The sequence below is a fragment of the Colletotrichum truncatum genome (genome assembly GCF_014235925.2).
Source record: "Colletotrichum truncatum strain CMES1059 chromosome Unknown Contig_0010, whole genome shotgun sequence".
Classification (NCBI taxonomy): Eukaryota; Fungi; Ascomycota; class Sordariomycetes; order Glomerellales; family Glomerellaceae; genus Colletotrichum; species Colletotrichum truncatum.
This window is the reverse complement of record NW_027222407.1, coordinates 2,816,531-2,831,143: the sequence shown is the minus strand read 5'-3', so window position 1 is coordinate 2,831,143 and position 14,613 is coordinate 2,816,531. Positions and strand designations below refer to the sequence as shown.

At 49.4% G+C, this 14,613-nt stretch overlaps 5 protein-coding genes across 5 annotated transcripts; 3 read left to right on the top strand and 2 right to left on the bottom strand.

Moving 5' to 3' along the window:
* Positions 1–5,528: 5,528 nt before the first annotated feature.
* CTRU02_214239 (polysaccharide deacetylase) lies at positions 5,529–7,368 on the top strand (the record flags this gene model as incomplete). Its single annotated transcript, XM_036729551.1, has 5 exons — positions 5,529–5,794; positions 5,849–6,086; positions 6,136–6,231; positions 6,288–6,436; positions 6,501–7,368. 5 exons carry the CDS (start codon positions 5,529–5,531, stop codon positions 7,366–7,368), a joined length of 1,617 nt encoding a protein of 538 aa, XP_036578722.1.
* A 1,425-nt stretch (positions 7,369–8,793) lies between these two features.
* Positions 8,794–9,162, bottom strand: CTRU02_214238 (uncharacterized protein; the record flags this gene model as incomplete). Its single annotated transcript, XM_036729550.1, has 1 exon — positions 8,794–9,162. One exon carries the CDS (start codon positions 9,160–9,162, stop codon positions 8,794–8,796), a length of 369 nt encoding a protein of 122 aa, XP_036578721.1.
* A 717-nt stretch (positions 9,163–9,879) lies between these two features.
* Positions 9,880–10,764, bottom strand: CTRU02_214237 (uncharacterized protein; the record flags this gene model as incomplete). Its single annotated transcript, XM_070206211.1, has 2 exons — positions 9,880–10,428; positions 10,468–10,764. The coding sequence occupies 2 exons, from the start codon at positions 10,762–10,764 to the stop codon at positions 9,880–9,882; spliced, it is 846 nt and encodes a 281-aa protein (XP_070060243.1).
* Positions 10,765–11,858: 1,094 nt separating this feature from the next.
* CTRU02_214236 (amino acid transporter) lies at positions 11,859–13,308 on the top strand (the record flags this gene model as incomplete). The annotated part of the gene is made up of 7 exons (XM_070206210.1): positions 11,859–11,935; positions 12,022–12,156; positions 12,267–12,481; positions 12,540–12,781; positions 12,833–12,863; positions 12,919–13,229; positions 13,276–13,308. The coding sequence occupies 7 exons, from the start codon at positions 11,859–11,861 to the stop codon at positions 13,306–13,308; spliced, it is 1,044 nt and encodes a 347-aa protein (XP_070060242.1).
* Positions 13,309–13,541: 233 nt separating this feature from the next.
* Positions 13,542–13,789, top strand: CTRU02_214235 (uncharacterized protein; the record flags this gene model as incomplete). The annotated part of the gene is made up of 2 exons (XM_070206209.1): positions 13,542–13,555; positions 13,630–13,789. 2 exons carry the CDS (start codon positions 13,542–13,544, stop codon positions 13,787–13,789), a joined length of 174 nt encoding a protein of 57 aa, XP_070060241.1.
* Between the last annotated feature and the right edge of the window lie 824 nt (positions 13,790–14,613).

The window sequence follows — 14,613 nt, the reverse complement described above, 5'->3', positions numbered from 1 at the left end:
TTACAACCCGATTGTAGGGCTGAAAATGGGAACAATAGACTCGTCGATCCAGACGACCGGGAAGGGTGAGACATGGTTTTATGATTGGAGGATACCGGAGGAGAACCAACGAAAGAGTTACCAAAAAAAAGGGAGTCAAATATCATTCATGATGACTATTGACGCATCTTGGGAGGGATGATTAGCATACGGGCCACCTGAAAAAGGCAAAGGATACGCGCACAGAAAACCACCACCGACATCATCACATACGCTGGAGAGTTCGTACATAGCGGAGGACCTCTGTACAGATGGACGGAACAGGACGGACGGGTGATGAGGGCTTGCGCTCTGGCAGGGCCCTTGATCTTTTTCGATTCTTTCCCACTTTCGATTCTTTCTCCATATTTCCGACTTGACGAGTCCGTCTTGTCGAAATCTTTATCAATATTTCGGGTCATTCCTTTTTTATTTTATTCTCTCTTCTCTTTTCTTTATCTTTAAATGTAATGTTTTAAAGTCTGGTGGCTCCATGAATGATTTACGAGGCATAGATACCTTTCTCCTCAAGTATCCGTACAAAAATGAAACTCATAAAACCCAAACTAGTTTGATGTAATTTCTCCGTCGTCGTTTACGGGTATGTGTGTATATGCACATTATGTTATCCGAAGCGAAAACATGTACCATCAAAATGAGGCTTTTTTTTTCTCCTTTCGTGGCAATAGTTGTGGTGGTGGTAGCACTCTCCATGCCGACGGCAGGATGGCGCCTTGAGCGGCGGCCACACCTTAATCTCTTGGCTGACCAGCACATCTCTTCCCAGATGCGCAAATTATGGCGATAATCGCATGAAGTCGCTCAAAAAAGGTAGAACGTGGCGTCGACGAAGTAGCTGACTTCAATAGTGCCACATTTTCCCACCCTTCAAAGTTGCCGCAGCTCTGTTGAAAGTGTAATGATTTTTTTTTTTTTTTTGATTACGCGTACGCCGACGTCTTCTCGTCCGTGCATCCAGACACGCTTCTCTGATTAGACCAATTTACTCTGTTCATCTCGGGCCGTTCTAGATTCAAATTAAAAAAAGGAAGCTTTCCTTCCGCTGTGTTTTTATTTATTTATCTATTTATTTGTTCGTCTTTACCCCGTCCTCTCCTCCACACCCGTTTGGCCGTAGTCAAACGCCCGTGTTGTGGGGGGCACGGTCATCGCCAAGTCTTCCCGTCTCGCGCAAGGACGGCGCCGTCAGGAGGATTAGATAGTTTAGTTCCCGTCCGCCTTTGCACATATCAAACGCAGAATAGGCGCGAGAAGAAAACCGTGGTGAGTGATCCATCGTCAAACGACTCAAATTTCCACATGGGTTTCTTGGCAAGTCCCGGCATCCCGCTAGAAAAAAAGGAGATCCGAGACAGTTCGTTCTTTTTTTTGTGGGGCCATCTTCCACGCGCCGGTCGCCGATGAGGCTTCCGGTGGACCGGGGAGGAAAAACACTACGTTTTGCTTGACTACCAACTAGAAATGCTTGAATCGCGGCTCTGTCTGTCTTAGTCTTTCTGAAGCCGCGATTTGTTTCTTGACTCAAAAAATATGCAGGCCCCCGCCCACAGTCTCACCGAAGCTGAATCAGCGGTTAGAAAAAAAAAAATGGACATGATAGATCTGAGTCGACAGCTCCAACGGTAGGATTGTCTTGACTGATCGAACCACATGGGTATTTTTTTTTTTTTTAACTTTGCCCAGTGTACGATTTGCTCCAGTGGAGACGGGCACGAAAATTCAATCTGAACAGCGTCGAGTGAGGCCCACCTGGGGAAGTGATCCGGACAAGGGGGGACCCGTCACTCCCGCTATCCACCCGCAACATGCCCCTCAGAACTGTCGATCTCTCTCCCCGTCTCTGTATCCGTATTTTGTGACGAGAAAGCATCCACAGAAAGTCTCCATCTAGAAGTGGAGGAAAGTAGACGTGGGTTGAGGCCCAGTTCAGCACATACACGTATACTATGTTCTCATTTTCTGGCGGGGTAGATGACGGGGGTGGGAAGGAAAAAGACCATACGTCCGTAGGCATCCGTCGTCCAGACCCGGTTCGGCTGTCCTTATCCACGCCATTCTGGCCCGATTCCTCCATGATGGTCAATTCCAGTTGTTGGCTCAATTTCACTGGCAAATTTGGTTTCCTTTTCTTTTCCCTCCGCCAGATACGATCAATCCTGGCGATACCAGCCGCCGTCGACGACTGTCGCAATGTCTTTCCGTTTTGCTTTACCCCTCATCTCATTCGTATTCCAGCCACCAATCTGATCTGTTCGGTGGCCGGTACGATGTCTTACACATGGGACGGCTCATCGGTTGTCTTGAACTCTGCCATCACAAACACACGACTGGGATATGACTAAACTTGACAAGCATTACAAAAAAAAAAAAAAAAAAAAAAAAGGGCTGGACGTGTTGCAGCCTGCCCAGCATGCGTGTGTACTCAGAAACCCTGTGCTTCCCGCCATCATCGTCACAACACACCCCCCTCCTCAGCCTCTTGGCACCAGCCTCAATATCGAGTACAAACTGCCGGGCAGGGAGGAGTCAGAGTAACACAGAAAAAGGTTTTTCTATCTCCTCCTCCTTCTCCCCTGTCCTTCCTATTATCCATGCGTGCATATAATCCTGGTCAGCATCTTTTTCTTTTTTTTTCCCTTCCCGCACGCCCTCCTCTACGGCTTACCACCGAATACGGCGACCTGCGACGTACATCGAAGCTGTGCCGCAAGAAAGCATGAGGTGTATGCTGTACAAAAAGGGAATTGAAGCGAGAGAAAATGAGAATACCCGTGGCCGCGGCAACAGGGCGAACCCAGCCAGGCTGACGGACGGGTACCGGGCCCGGAGTAAAGGCTGTTCTTCCTGAATAAGGCAGCTCACGGGTAAATGTTCACGGAGCCGAGTATTTCGTGATCCGAAAGCAACGTGGTGAGATTGATTGATTACTGTGCAACCTCTCTCTCGCGCCCGCTCTCAACAACCCACTCACCGTTACGAGTATCCCGATGGCAACGTGGGATAGAGGGATCTGAACCTTGCTTCTTTAACTTTTGTCTGAGAAACAACCTCCTCGTGCTCCTCCACCCCGTTGGCCAGTGTCTCGAGCCTGGCCGAGCCCGTGTCTGCACGAAAAACTGGGGCGTACGCTCCTAAACCACGACCGCAAGTTTAGCGGCCGACGTTGCTGTCAATCGGGCATCGGGGTCTTTTTTGCCGGCATCATAAGTGGCTAACTATAGGGCGAATTCATCAAGCATCTCATTGAGGTATACTCATCCCACCGTAAGAGTCACATCAGGGGGGGGAAGGGAGGGAACCGTGAGCAGACCAAGGAACCTCTGACCTGCCGAGCCGCGCGCGAGCACAGGGCAAAATTGCAACGTGAACGGTTGTTTTCCCATGGTGAGAGACTGTCCAGGGGTGCGCTCAGTTAACAGTTTCGACTAAGGGTAAGATTGATTCACTTTTTACCAGAGAGGGCAAAAACAACCACCCCCTTCCGGGCAGGAGCCCTCGCAGGTTCCATCGGCCGTTTGAGTATCCTTCAGCAAAAACATGCACTGGGAAGCGCACGGGGCAATGATGAGAGAAGATGCAATCGTATGCCTGCATCCGGTATTCCCAGCGGCACCTGGACGCACACACACACACACCGAGTACTGCCAAGCCAATAATTCGGCAGGTTAGGGGGCGTTTTCCTGGGACGTGGCAGACGCGCAGCGTGTAGCTTGACCTTTCGGTAGAACGTTTAAGGAGGGGGTGGTCTCATCTCGTGGCCGGGGTTAAGGCCGGGGGTAGTTATCGGGGAGGTAGTCGGCAAACGAGGTTCACCTCCGATAACTTCAATTGTCGCATATCCCTTTATGCATTCATTCATCTTCTCCTAAGCAGGGGGGACCACCTCCCTCTCAACCCTCCCCCGGCTCTCCGCCCCCGGCTCGCTGCCCCGTCGAATTCGCTTCTCACTCATCCGCCTTCTATTCACCTTGTCTTCTTACCACGCTTATTTCTCTAACTAAACCAACTGCAGGAATACGAATGCATCTCATAATCCACACTAACATCCTTCCATCTCACCCACATGAGAGAAAAACAGCCGGGCACGCTCGAAAGAGAGGGGCCCGTCTCCATCTTCAACTTGGCCCAGGCTCCGCCCCATCGCACCAACAATCGCAGTGTGACAGGGCAACCGTGATAGTGTACTACAGTAGGGGCCCAGCAAAGGATTCCCAGACCATCATACCACCGTCTTTCGGGGCATTGCCCGGCGACCGATCTGCAAAGCACGTTGCTGCCGGGGGGCCTAGCACCTGGTAACGCACCGGCATCAACGAAGCCTTGTCGTCTCAACCTCTTTCTCGTTTTCTCTTATTACACATTCTTGCTTTTCACACACTTCTCATCCGTATCGATCGATGTTTTGCTCAATGGACCCACCGCAGCTTACTTGGGCGCTTGGAATTCCGCCCAGGCTTACAAGCAGTAGCACGTACTGCGATGATGGCCCCGTTGTGCAGCACCCAAGCTGTCAGACGGGCAATAGAACCATGTATAGGATCGATAATCTCTGCCACATGCCGCCGCATTTCCAGGTTGGCCAGTCATCAGAGGACTCGGCCTAGTGGCTGTAGTCGGCATCGTACCTGGCATCGCCTGGAGCCTTTGGAACTGGGCCTTCCGGTGCCGGTGGCGTCCTGAATGCGTGCCGCACTTCAGCCAGGCTCATGGCCATTTGCTGTGTCGTTCAGGAACTGATCCAGATGTTCTGCACTAGAAACGTTTTTGTCATTGTTTCTTTTCATTTGCTACGTTTCTTTTCCCTCGTTCGTCCTTCGTATTCCAAGGAAGAAAAAGGACGCACTTAAAATAGCCATTTCTATCCAGCCAGATCCGCCTGGCCAACCAGAGCCACTCATGACCAGGAACCTCCGCCCTGAGCTGCCCCTTGTGACCCTGGAGCAGGCTCTACGGTACAAGCATCATGCACCCACACAGAGATCAACGTCCAAGTACTATGCGTCAGTTTTTTTTTTTTTTTTTTTTTTCCCTCCCTCTCCTTCTTCCCCCCTCTGCGCTGACCTGCCCGTTCCCCATCCAAGCTGGAGCCCAGCGTATTGGGCTGCAGCATGCTGCAGCCGGCTACAGGTTGCCTGGCCAGGGTAGTATTTTCAGCTCAGAAACTGCGCACTCACCCGACGCCGTTGTCTTAACCGATGAGATGACCTTTTTTGTTCGTACCGTTATATAACGCAGTTTCCGGTCCCGTGGTGGCCTGAATCGGTTTTTACAGCTCTACCGGTTCATGGTGTAAGTGGTCGTTGCCAAGAGCAGATTTTCGTTAAATCCTCAGCTGCTTTTGTGTATATTGCTTCATTTGGCTTGGCCTAGTTCTTCAGTGAACCCCGCCTCGCCATAGTCCATTCGTTAAGAGTTGTTAATTTTTACCTACGGGATAACTGTTCGTTACGTCCACCCGGATATTCCTTCGTTCTTTGCATTCATCCACGATGCACTTCACTACTCTGGCTATCGCGGCCGGTCTCGGTCTGGCAGCTGCCCACGGTGGCGATGGAGTGCCTCTCCCTAACATCATGGCCGGAAGACGTGCCTTGCAGGAGTTCACCTCGGCCCGTCGCCAGGTGCAGCGCCGCGCGGCCCATGTCGAGCCTGTCCATGAGGCCTCGGAGCTGGAGAAGCGCCAGTCCGTTGGTCGTTGTGGCCCCAACTTCAACAATCAGGTCTGCGACGCAGGCTACTGCTGTTCAAGTGCTGGGTAAGTCGTATCAAAACCTCGGATCTCAGATTTGAAATCTAAACATGGCAACAGATGGTGTGGCCAAGGATACTTGTATTGCTCTGCGCCGTCGTGCATGATTGAGTACGGCCCGGCCTGCGACGCAAACATCCGCCCTAACGGGCCGGACACGGCCAACATCCCCCGTCCAAAGGTTGGCTCCGTGGCTTACGGCTCGGCCATCTATCACTGTGAGAAATATGGTGACATTGCTCTCACATTTGACGACGGTCCTTACATCTACACTGAGGACCTGTTGAATAAGCTCAAGGTATGACGGCGCGCATGATGTTACATGAGCTTGACTAACCGTCTCACAGGCCTACAATGCGAAGGCTACTTTCTACATCACTGGAAACAACCTGGGCAAGGGCAAGATCAACGACCCCACCACTGCCTGGCCTGGTCTCATTCGAGTGAGTTCAGTCTCAGTCCCTTCATCCAATCTAAATAGCTAACCGAATCACAATAGCGCATGATTGCCGAAGGCCACCAGATTGCCAGCCACACGTGGTCTCATCAGAGACTCACTACCGTCAGCGCGGAGAAGTTCCGCAACCAAATGATCTACAATGAGATCGCATTCGCCGACCTGCTGGGCTACTTCCCGACCTACATGAGGTATGTTATATGTTAAACATAACTGCTTCGCAGCTTAAACAAGTTGCATGACTGACAACTGCAGACCTCCCTACTCCGCTTGTGATGCCACCTGCGAGGGATACCTCAACGACCTCGGCTATCACATTACCTACTTCAACCTCGACACCGAGGGATACCTCCAAGACAGCCCCGAGCTCATCCAGATATCCAAGGACATCTGGGACAGCAAGGTGGAGGGTAAAAGCCCCGCCAACAACAAGTGGCTCCACATCGAGCACGACCCAGTCTACCAGACCGTCTACAACCTGACAGACTACATGCTCGAGTCTCTCTTCCGCAACGGTTTCAAGTCCGTCACTGTCGGCGACTGCCTCAACGACCCCAAGGAGAACTGGTACCGCCAGGTCGGCAACGTCCCCCCCAGCAGCAGCAGTAGCAGCAGCAGTACAACTTCCCGCGCCACTGCCACCTCTTCCACCTCCCGCGCTGCCACTCCCTCGGGAACTCTCACCCCCTCCAAGGACGGCCGCTGCGGCCCCAACTTTGGCTTCACAACCTGCATCAGCGAGCCCGGAGCCACCTGCTGCTCCGCTGCCGGATGGTGCGGAAACACCGCCGACCACTGCGGCGCCTCGTGCCAGCCTCTTTACGGCAACTGCGCCATTTCGACTCCCCGCGTATCTACCTCTCCTGTGCCTCCGGCATCATCCTCGTCGTCCTCGTCGACGTCGAAGTCGACGTCGTCGCCCACCAAGGTCAGCTCTGCCCCCGCGTCTACAGCTTCGCCGCCCATCAGCACCAACGGTCGCTGCGGCTCTACGCAAGGCGGCACAACCTGCATCAAGGAGCCCGGCGCCACGTGCTGTAGCCAGTACGGCTGGTGCGGAGCCTCCGCTGACCATTGCGGCGTGGGATGTCAGCCTCTCTTTGGTACCTGCAACAGCGTATAAAAATGACTTTTTATGAGGGTGCCCGTAGTCATCTTTCTCTTTCTCTTTCTACTTCTTACTTTCTACTCTTCCTCGTGTCAAGCACGTCTGGAATACGTTTAGTGTGTAATGCAATAATTGGATCGATCCCTCCCCCCCCTGTTGAGGGGCTGGTGAGAACGGCGGAGTTCAGGATATGGGATTGTGCGGTGGTGAAAAGGACATATCGGACGAGGGTACAAATAACTGAGCATTTATTGAAGCGCCTGACCTGAAATGGGAAAATTAGATGCAATAACAAACTTTGATTGAAGAGTAGTAGCGTGATGTGCTGTGCTGTGTAGTACAATCGTGTCAAGATGAGCGATCGTATACAGACTCTGGGCGGCTGGTTTCTTACGCATGCTCATCACATCATACCGCGGACTTGATATTTGTAACCAGCAGACCAGTAGCACGAGGCCAAGACACTTCTCATGGGGATACTCTTATGATTCTTATGGTCAAACAGGTCTTTTCATGTCTGAAACATGCCAGTTGAGGGTTTTCGGTGAATGAGAGATGATAGTTGGGCTGAATATGGTCCCTTTCCAGACTGTACGGCCTCGACTCTCACACTTTGTCTCGTCCATTCAATTACCTTAAGTGATTAGAAAGTGGGAGTTTCTGTGGGAACAGCCTCTTTAAGCCAATATCGGCTGATAAAATGGAAGAAACTGATAATAGATCTCTCTGAGGAAACGAATAACCGATTCTTAAACGTCTAAACAAGATAACGCATGCTTCAAGCCTCAACCGCATGACTTTCACGTCTCCCGTAACCACGCTTGGTTGAGAGTTAACAGGAAACTTGGGAAGTTTATGTGGATGAGCTAAAAAACATTCATCCAAGTTAGGGTCGGGAACTGTCATTCAACCTACTTTCGTCGGATGAAGCACCCAAGGGGTAGCAGGAGAAGTTCTGGGACAAGCGGCCAATATCTCATATCGCATATATTTGAGGCCCTAAATACACTACTACATTCAAGCGTGTTGATGGCCGATTGGGCAGTGCTAACTCGATAATTATCTACCACACCCTTATGTTTGATTAATTGCAGATGGCTTGCGTCTTGGTCATTTCTGATTCGGACTCCAGTAGCATTTAATTTCTCAGACTCTGTCGCTCTTTCAAGCTTTGTGGGTGACTCCTTTATGTTCGGTCATGCAATTTATCCTCATTCGGGTCTAGATAACTGCCTAGCTGCCGCCCCGACTCTTAACCCCAGACTACAAATCTCACGATCCCAATTTGCGTTAACTAGTCACTCTGGCTTTAATTTTGGCCTGTGTGATGCTTGAATCGTGCAGGATAGTCAAAATACCACCATTCTTACTGGTCTGATAGTCTACGAAAACCCTGAGTTGACTCAATCGCTCAGTCGACATGTCTAAACCTTCGTTGTACTAGCGGCATCCATGAAGTTCCTCAACCGTACTAGACGAAAGTGACATCTCCTTCTCACAGAGGTTCCGCACAAGCCATGATATCGGGCTGTCACTGCTTTCAGGTGGGGCTTTCTGGGCATTCGGGATCTGGACAATCGATCCCGGGACAATTAGAACTCGGGCATTGGGGCGCAGGAAAAGTGCCTCCGCCGCCGCGGTTGCCGGGCCTCGAGCGCCACAGCGGTAGAGATATAGTGAGAGGACGGATGACAATAGGTCTTGAAAAGAATAGTGTTTGAGTGTAACTGACGAGGATGACGAGGGTGGTGAGTGTCTATCAGTGTATGGTGGCCGTTCTGGAAACCTCGGGTCGTGTTCGTGTCTCATAAGCACAGCCTATAAAACCTTGCTTTACTGACCGTATTACAGTCCCAAAATTTCATCTATACTCTTGAACAGGAGATTGACATAGGAACAAGACCATGGAGTAAGGGATTCATTTTGCAGGAACTCGTGCTAGACTGCGGAGGCCGCCGGAGAGCAGCACATCGTACTCTGATGACCGGAGTCATGCTTCAACAAATGTTAGACCGATCATTCAGCGACAAACTCAATACAAAGTTCCCATGTATTCTGAGACCACTCTCTTTGTATTGATAAGTTACGCATGTGTTCTCTTGATCTATACCATTCAGGAATCCATCTGTTATTGTTGAATGTAACTCCTGTTGCATCGTTTACCAGTATGTCACTTGAGGACGGTACTTTTATGCGGACCGGTTTCATAGGCGCCGTTGGCTAGGTAGGAAGATGCGATGGACCTCAAGATTGCAAGATGTTCTAGTCAAGTAGCGATTGTTGGGTCATTTGTTCAAACTCTGGGGTTGTACTGGGATACAGGTGATTGAATCTATTCCAGGACCTCCGAAGGCTTAAGTTCAGTAAAATGGCCGAGAACGGTTCAATAATAAGAATATCAGACGAACACATCCACTACAGTGATTTCGATAGCGAGCTAATCAGATTTGCTGACAAGACTATGGCCCCCAGTTCGGTTTCATAGACATGTTGCAGCAGCAACAGGAAACTCCGTCGTGCGATATCTTAAGGTGTGTTTAACTTTAGTTTTAAGGTTAGCAAGACTCCCCAAGGTAATGTCAATCCTTCGAGCTTACCTTCAGCCCAGGTTAAGGGCTCATGGTTAGCCACCGCAATCTCCCACCATAGCCTCAGACACCACGTAGCTACTAGTGCGTCTCTCTCCTTTTGGGTGAGAGCTTCGCAGACGCGCAGCTGGTATATGCCACCTTCGCTCTCTTCGTATGCGACGATACGGTGTTCACCATCAGGACCGCCGTTCCGCCATTCAAATTTGCCTTTTCCCCTCTCTTTGACAACAAATGCAATATCACCGGGTTCGAGATCAGCATATGGTCGCGGCCTTGAGGCTCGATAGGCGCGGTAACCAGCAACTGTTCCAAACCAGTGGCGGTGTGTCTTGAGACCTAGATGGCCCAAGTTGTTCCGCGAAAGCGATTCGAGATAATAAGAGAATTGGGGAGCTGTCAGCTGAATCGCGAGAGCGCGCTTCAAATCAAAAATGTGCTTCTTTCGCGTTGAGACTCGAGGAACCTGTTGAGTACCGCTCGCTGTCTCTCCAGAAGGTTCTAGGGTAGTGTTTTCGTCGCTCAACCGAATGCGATGTTCAACCCGTTCAAAAGAAACCGTGGTGTTGGACTCGCGAAGGTGACCGATTGGATAAGAGAGCTCGTAAAGAGGAGGTGAAGATGCTGAGCCGGAGCCGTAGATAGTGGCCCCGGCGAGCAGTAATGTTGTCGGTGGGATCAAATCGTTATCAGCAGATATGCCATACGATGGCGGCTCGTCCTCAACTACTGCGAGCGATGGGCCCGCCCTTGACAAGCTGCTGTAAGACGAGGTAGCGAGTCTGGCCTCAGTAGGACTCCTCTTCTTGTCTTTTTCAGCCATACTGGCGATGGCTAGTTGTTGGAGGAACAGGATAAAAGGGAGAAAATGGCCGCGATACCTAAAGTACAATCAGTACGATTTATCAAGCTTGGAATGCATTTCGACAAGGCTGAATGGACAGGGTCAGCAGTTAGCCTTGGCAGCTTGGCGCTTAGGGCTACGTGGAAACGCCTACCTGGGGATATTCTATTTTTTGTTGAAATGGTCGAGATGTCTGGTGCGAAAACACCACTTTTAGGACCTTTGTATAGATGATCGATCTAGCATATACTGTTACCCCTTAAACAGCGCCCAGAGAAGGCCTTGGCATCTCATCTCGGCTAGGCTTCACTGACGGCTTCGCTCTGGAGCCAGCGCGAGGCTTTTGTCTGAGATGTTTTCTTTATACAAGTTCTGTGAATCGAGAAATTGGCAGTGGAACTGAGGCCTCAAGCCATCACCCAAAATGCTCGCTTGATCTTAAGCGATGGTGATAACATGGATTATGTGGCTAACATGTTGGGGGGATATAAGCACTAACTCAATTTGATGATTCAAGAATCTAGACACCATGTGGATACCATAAGAATAGGTTCAAGAGATAAAGAACCCTATCTAGGAGATGCACAGCACGTGGATTTTCAGAAATTTTTATTCCTTAGCTCTTATATTTCGACAGTGTTTTCGAATGCCTCAAGAAGACAATCAATACTTAGGCTAGTCGAGCGGTTAAAAGTGTCCTATGACAACTAACGCTGTGGGATTCAGTGACATGTAGAGGTGACTGGCGCCACTTGGCAAAAACCGGCAGGCTGGTGGCAGAGTCTTCGGCAATGAACCGGTGAATATCCGATATCGCCAAATCTAAAACTTGTCAGTCTCACATGAAAGCCACTGCAAATATCCTGAAATAGACCAGCATTATCCGAATCTTCCATAAGGCTCAAAATCTTACAGCTGTTACCGTTAACATGCTAGAAACAACGGCGTCTGCGTCCGAAAGGTGCAGTCGGCCAAGTCCGGTTTCTGTTGGTCAAGGCCGTCTCCGTGGACGTTCGGACAGCCAATGGAATTATGATGATGCGGAGTTAGAGGCATCCGGGTACCGGCGCGAAATGCCTAGGCAGTTCTCTACATTTTCTATGCTAGCTTTGGCCTATGCTCTTATATGCACATGGAACGGGTTTGCCAGGTACGCATCCTTCGTACGCTTCCCCAGCGTTACCGTGGTGCTGTCGAGGACAACGACATGATAGGTCGCTGCTGATCTATTTACAGTGGAATTGGAAACGGGCTTAAGCAAGGCTCATCTGCTGGCAGTATTTTCATGCTGTTTCCTGCAGCAACTTTTATCGGTATTGTATCTTTGGGCATGGCCGAGCTGACATCGGCTTTCCCCGTTGCTGGTGGGCAGTACTATTGGGCCTAGGTTTTATCACCTCCGAAGTGGGCTCCTTTCATCTCATACAGGTACAATCCGCAGGAACATCTGGAGAGTAAATCGGCTTACATGATGATGGTAGTACCGCAGTTATTACTCTTCTCGGCATCTGGCTAGGAGGTGCGACCACGTGCAACTTCATCTCCGGCATGATCCTTTCCATTGTGCAATTGATACACACCGACTACGTCATCCGCTCATTGCACAAGTATCTTGTTTACGTCGCAGTAATGACAGTAGGGTCTATCATCAACATCTTCGGGTCTCGAATGTTGCCGGCGTTCAATCGTTTCATATGTAGGTCATCAAGATTATCAACTCTAGCTAAAAGCTAAACACTAACAACTATCGCGAGTTTTTCTCTCCATATCTACCTTTACGATTACCACTGCTACATTGTTGTTTTGTAGTTATCCTAATTACAACTCCGCCAAGTGGGTGTTCACAGATATCACAATCTCCAGCGGATGGAGCAGTCACCCTCTTGCATGGGTGCTTTGTTTTGTCAACAGCCTTTATGGATTTCTAGGGACTGATGCTGGTGTCCATATGTCTGAAGAGCTTCCCAGCCCATCTTCTAATGCACCTAAAATCATCGTGAGTTTTTCTCTCAATAGTGGTGAAGATACACTGCTGACCGGAATTAAGCTGTACCCCATCATCATCGGACTTGCCACAGGTAAAGATGCTCAATAAGCTGATAGTAATAGTCTCTGAACTAACCTTGAAAATAGCGTTCCCTTTCGCCTGCGCCTGCATGTTCGTTATCAAAGACATGGACGAAATCCTTGGTGCACCGAGTGGACTTCCTCTGATTCAGCTGTATTACCAGGCGACAGATAGCCGCTTGGTAACAGTTCTTCTCATGATTGCTTTCACAATTTGTTTCTTTGCCTGTGTCGTCGCAAATATAACAGGATCATCTCGTACCTTGTGGTCTGCTGCTCGAGATGACTGCTTTCCTCGGTCTGATCTATGGAAAAAGGTCAGCCCCAAGTTTGGGATGCCTCTCAATTCTGTTCTGCTGCAGGTAACCTTTACTGCTGTAAGTGAATCATAATCTCAGGTCAAAGTGTTGTTAATACTGAAAGACTTCGTCTAGCTTTATGGACTCGTTTTCTTAGGATCAGAAACGGCATTCGAGCTCATGGTTAGTGCTTCGATAATATTTTTGGTAGGATCATATGTTCTTCCACAAACGATTCTATTGTTTGTGGACCGCAATGAGCTTCTGCCAGTGCGGCCATTTAATCTTGGACGATTCGGTTACGTCATAAATCTCGTCTCAACTGTGTGGACAGCTCTACTAGTTATTGCTTGCTGTATCCCTACAGAATATCCAATCAAACCATCAAACATGAATTACAATAGGTTAGTTATGTCTTAGTAGAGATGAAACCCTACTAGAAAGCCTTGGTAGTAGAGCAATATCTAATTATTAGTAGCGTCGTCACGGTCGTTTTGCTCTTGTTAACTTGGATTGGATGGGCCGCTTCCCGTAAGGGCGTCTTCCGGGGGCCGAATATCGATAGAAACAGGCTCGACATAACAAGAAGGAGGCGCTTGCGTGAAGATGACGTTGATGAGCGCACGCCACTGCTTTGATATACCTCTTGTTGATAATATAGAATACAGGGAGCACAGCCCCCGGTTGACGCTTGCTCAATGATTAAACGTTAGGAATCAGTTCAGCACCAAGCTTATGAGTTTAAAGGAGAAGCTTCTACCAAAGAAAAAAAAGCCCAATTGATGTCGCAAGGCTGTGAATTATCTTTAATATTGGCTTCTATTAGCGCGTAGGTACTTGTGGCTCCGCCCATCGCTTCACTTCGTTATACCTGGAGTATAGCAGTCTATCCCCTTCAATATCGTCTTAGAATTAGACAGGCAAGTTAAGTCCAAATGTCAAATACTACTCAATATCAATGTTGCTTATACGAATGTTTGGCTCTTAGCCTGCTAATCCTCTGATCCCAGTCTTCGGAGCCCAACACCCTGTTGCGGTACCCCCGTTTGGTTTTGGGGTTTGCATAAGCAGTTGAACTGGAAAGAAGCTGCTTGGTAAAAACCAGGTTCAATGACCACAAGACCTCGAGGAAGTTAAAGAGAAAGCGAAATATTGTTTTCTAATAGAATTGGAATTTCAAATCACGACACCGACCGCAACAGATCAGCGAACAAGTGAAACAAATTTCTCCTTGCTAACTTGCTCAAGTTCGCTTTTTCCCGTTGGCGGGAAACATTGATGTGTGTAGCATACCTTTCTCAAGGTCTTCACAGCGACCTTGTCCCTTGGCCCACCCTCTCAGTAGATAGAACTTTCCAATCGCCCATTCTTTCAGTAGATAAAACCTTTTCGCTGCCCAGTCTCCGAGGTATTTAGATAGTAGCCATATGCTGATGGTCAAAGCTGTTGTAGCAGCAGCAAG